At 69.5% G+C, this 4,553-nt stretch overlaps 2 protein-coding genes across 2 annotated transcripts in view; one reads left to right on the forward strand and one right to left on the reverse strand.

Moving 5' to 3' along the window:
• The window catches only part of LOC112955224 (G protein-activated inward rectifier potassium channel 3-like), a 10,702-nt gene extending 7,806 nt beyond the window's left edge, over positions 1-2,896 (reverse strand). The window contains exon 1 of the mRNA XM_026048503.1: positions 2,832-2,896. Within this exon, the coding sequence (XP_025904288.1) occupies positions 2,832-2,896 (65 nt within the window). The remainder of the gene's footprint in view (positions 1-2,831) is intronic.
• Positions 2,491-4,553, forward strand: part of KCNJ10 (potassium voltage-gated channel subfamily J member 10) — a 6,872-nt gene continuing 4,809 nt past the window's right edge. The window contains exon 1 of the mRNA XM_026048513.1: positions 2,491-2,566. The gene's annotated coding sequence lies outside the window, so the exon portion shown is untranslated. The remainder of the gene's footprint in view (positions 2,567-4,553) is intronic.

A 4,553-nucleotide genomic window follows, 5' to 3' on the forward strand; every position in this document is an offset into this window, starting at 1 on the left:
CGGGTCGGTCCGGCTCCTTTCGGTCCGGCTCGGTTCTGTTCGATTCGGTCCGGTCCGGTCCGGTCACCCCCGGCACGGCGCCGGGACCGGCCTTTCCCGGCGGCCCCGCTCCGCCGTTCCCACGGCAACGGCTGCGCACCGGGAACGGCTCGGCTAAAAATACTGAGCAGCGCCCGCCCCCGGCACCGGCCACCCCCGGTACCGATCCGGCCACCCCCGGCACCGGCCACCCCCGGTACCAACCCGACCACGATCGGCACCGATCCCAGCACCCCTGGTACCGATCCAGCCACCCCTGGTACCGACCCCGGTCCCTCGGCACCAGCTCGAGCCCTCCCAGTACCGGCCCGAATACCTCTGGTACCAACCCAGACCCTCCCAGTACCGACCTGGACCCCCCTGCAGCGACCCAGACTCCCCCAGCCCAGGCCCCCCCCGCCCCCGGTACTGATCCGGTCCCGCCTCCCCCTGCCGGTACCGAGTCGGTCTCGCAGGCGTCCAGCCCCGGAGCGGGACCRGCACCCGCAAGGGCACCCGCGGGTGTCACACCTGGGCACACACGTGTGTCCCACCACATACTTCGCATGGGGGTGACACGGCGGGTGACACGRGGGCCCCCCTGGCACCGGGCACACGCCGGTTGTCACCCACCTGCACACGTGCCCGGACGCCTGGGTCCGGCGCCGAGCCCGGCAGGCGCCGCCGCCCAGGGGACAGGGCACCTTTCCAGGTGTCCCACATCCRTGCGCTGGCACCGCGGGAACAGCGTGGCCTAGAAAGGGCTGTCCCCAGGGGCACACACGCGTGTGACACGAGCACAACCGCGGCACACACGCAGCTGACACGGGCACACCGGGGGGTACCATGTGTAGGGGACACCAGCACGCTGGGGACACAGGTGGGTGACATGGGGCACAGGCGCTTGACAGCACCCTGGGGGATCCCACATACGGACAAGGTCCCGCTCTGGCTGCTAGCCCCGGTAGCCCTTTGGTAGCCACGRCTCCTCTGTCACTAGTCACCCGCCCACCTTGCTCGCCCGGGCTGCCACGTCAGTAGCCACAGCCCCTTCACCTCTAGTCGGGGTCCCCCATTGCCAGCCAGGGCCCCCGTTGGTAGCCAGCCCTGCTTCCACGGGGCTTCCACAGCACTAACTGGGGCTCATTTATCACTAGCCAAGGTTCCCTTATCACTAGCCAGCCCCCCCATCACTAGCCAGGGCTCCCCCGCTATTAGCCAAGGCTCAAGGTTCCCCCATTATTAGCCAGCCCCCTCCCCATCACTAGCCAGGGCTCCCCCATCACTAGCCCAGGGCCGCCCGCCGGTAGCCCAGGCTCCCTGCTCGGCTGGCCCGGGSGGGGGAGGGGCTGCGGGGCGGGGCCTGTGCGGCCCCGGCTCCTCCCCCGCGACCCGGGCGGACAAAGACGCTTTGTCCCCGGCCCGGGGGGACCGGCCTCTTCCCGGGAACAGCGGGGCCTTGTGCGCCGGGGCCGCGGCCACCCGTGTCCCCGCGGGCCGGCCCGGCTCCCGCGGCGCCCCCCCTGCGGCCCAGGGGCATCGGGAACGGGGCGGGACCCCCCCCTGGAGCGGGTCCCCACTGGTTTGACCCCACTGGGGGCGTTGGGGCAACTGGGGACATTTGGGGACAGGCGATGGCCCCGGTTTGGGCTCCCGGTGACGGGCTCAGGGCAGCACCCTGCTCTATAGACCCCTGAGTGAGTGTGAGTGTGAGTGTGAGTGTGAGTGCGAGTGCACGCGGCTGTGCAGTGCGGGTGTGCGTGTGCCGGCGGGCACGCACCTGTGCGCACAGGCATCTGCGTGTGTGCGGGGGAAGGTGTTTGCAGGCACAGGCGGACACGCGCGGGTGAGCCGCCGGGTGTGCGCTTGTGGACGGGGGTAGTTGTGAGTACAGGCGTGGGGATGGGGGTGCGTACAGGCGTGGGGATGGGGGTGCGTACAGGTGTTTGTGTGTCTCTGTGGATGTGGGGCGTGCACAGGGTGACACGCGTGTTCCTCCCAGGCGGAACCTCGTCCCCTCGTCACCTCCATGCGCAGACACCCCCATGCACAGGGGCAGGGGGACACGGGACACCGTGGGAATGGGGAGGGGACGTCCCCTGTTCCCGTGGGGGACCCTGCCCGGTGCCGGTGTCCAGCAGGGCCCTGCTGGGTGCCCAGTGTCGGCACCTGGTGCCGGTGTCGGGACCCGGTGCCGCTGCCCGATACCCGGTGCCGGTGGCGTCGGGCGGGCGCGGAGCCCCACGGGGCGGGTCCCGCCGCTCCCGCCCCCCCGCCCCGGGGCCGGTAACGTGACCCGGGCCGGGCCGGCTCGTTTTCCACCCCATTAACCCCCCCGGGCCCTCCCCGCGCGGCTCCTCCCCCGCCCCCCGGGCCCCCTCCCCGGGCCCCGCTAATTGGTGCCGCCCGGGCCCGGCGAGGCGGACCGGCCCGGGGGGGCCGCTCGCACCGACGGCCGGGCCCCGGCGGCCATAAAGCCCATGGGGAGCCGCCGACGGCCGCGCTGACCAGGCCAGGGCGCCCCGGTGCCCCCCACGGAGCCAGCAAGGTAGGGGGGGCGCCCGGCCCCGCGGCGCCGCGCCTGGCACCGGCCCCGACRGCACGGGCGGGGGAAGGGGTTGGGGTCCCGCTCCTTGGGCCGTGCGTGTCCCCCCCATCCTGCTCCGGTGGCCCCGTGTCCTGGCCAGCCCCCCGCACAGGGGTCTCTGTATGGGGGGCATCACCCCTTTGGCAGGGACGTGTCCCCCATCGGTCCTGTGGCCCTGGGGACTGGTGTCACTGGGACCCCCTGTGCCTGTGTCTCCGTGTCCCACCTGTCCCGTGTCCCTGTATCCCTGTGCACCCATGACCCTCCATCCCCAAATCCCTGTATCCGCATGTCCCCCCATCCCCATGTCCCTGTATCCCTGTGCACCCATGTCCCTCCACCCCCAAATCCCTGTATCCGCATGTCCCCCCATCCCCATGTCCCTGTATCCCTCTGCATCCATGTCCACTCTGTTCCTGTATCCCTGTATCCCCTGTCCCCTTGCCCCCCTGTCCCCATGCTCCCTGTCACCCTTTCCCCGTGTCTTCCATGCCCCATAGCCCTGGTCCCAGTCCCCATGTCCCCCATCCCTGTGCTGGTCCCCCCTTCCCTTCCAGCCCTGCAGGGGGACAGGGGCTCCCGTGGGCATCGCCATGGCAACCGAGGCGGGCGGCCCAAGGCCACCGGGATGGGCCATTGCGGAGGGTCGCGACCCCTCCCCGTGCCACCCGGGTGGCCYCGGGGCAAGGACGTTTCAAGGGCAGATTGGGAGGGAGCAGGAGACCAGGACGGGACCCGCATTAGGGCAGAGAACTGGATTAGCTGCGCTCCGGATCAGCCCGGCTCCCCATAGCCAGGCTCGGGTTACCTGCACTGCAGGTGCGGATTAGCCGCGCTCCGGATTAGCCGCACTCTGGATTAGCCATGCTCCGGATTAGCTGTACTCCGGATTGGCTGTGCTCCAGCTGTACTCCGGATTACCCAGGCTCCGGATTACCTGCACTCTGAATTTGCGGTGCCTTATCAGTGCTGTGCATTATCAGGGCTGTGGGTTGGTTAGGACAGGGACTGTCCCTGCTGCGGCTTAACCAGGCTGCGGCTTAACCAGGCTGTGGATAAACTAAGCCATAAGTTCCCGGGATAACTGGGATAGGGCAGCGGGATAACTGAGTGGTGGTTAAGCAGGCCATGAGTTAACCAGGTTGTGAATTAGTTGGGCTGCAGGTTAACCAGGCTGCGGCTTAGCTGAACTGCGGGTTAACCAGGTTGTAGGTTAGTTGGGCAGTGGGTTAACCAGAGGCTTAGTGGCGCTGCAGGTTAACCAGCTGTGGCCCCAGGCTGTGGCACTGACCTGCAGCCGGGTGGATTCTCTGATGGCTAYGTGGGGTTGAGCCCCTGCACTGCCCCGTTCCCTGGGAGCGCCGGGATTGGAGTCCGGAGAGGCACCGGTGCCGGTGCCACGATGTCGGGAAAGCTCCCGCTCCCTCCTGGCCTCGTGCGCTCCCATTGCCGCGCCGGCCGGGAGGCGCCACGGGAGCCGTGGGAGCCACCTGGTGTCACCCAGCCAGGTGGCTCCGAGCCATGGCCCCGGCACCGCCTGGAAAAGCTCCGCTTGGCTCCGTCCGCGCTTCCCCTGAGGCTCCCACGCGCCCCGGGGCCGGGAGCCGCCTGGGCCCGGACGCCTGGGCCCATGGGTGGGGGCGGGGGATGCAGCAGGGTTGGCTGCGGGGTGACACCATGTCCCCCACCAAGGGCAAAGTGGCACCCACAAAGTGCCCAAACCGCTGGGCTTTTTCCCTGMGAGTGCAGGGTGGATTCTCTGATGTCTAATAGGGGCTGTGCACAGCATCCCCTTTCCGCACTATCGGCTGGGAATCGGCTCCAGAGCTCCGGCAGGAAGGGCGCAGGGACATTTTCCAGCCTTGCCCCCCCTTCCCTCCCCCCAGCTCGTGTGGCCACCGGAAAGCCACCATGGCAGGGGGAGGGGGGGGCTTCAGGGGCTGCTGGC

The sequence above is a fragment of the Nothoprocta perdicaria genome, unplaced genomic scaffold (assembly GCF_003342845.1).
Source record: "Nothoprocta perdicaria isolate Ctin4 unplaced genomic scaffold, notPer1 scaffold_544, whole genome shotgun sequence".
Lineage (NCBI taxonomy): Eukaryota > Metazoa > Chordata > Aves > Tinamiformes > Tinamidae > Nothoprocta > Nothoprocta perdicaria.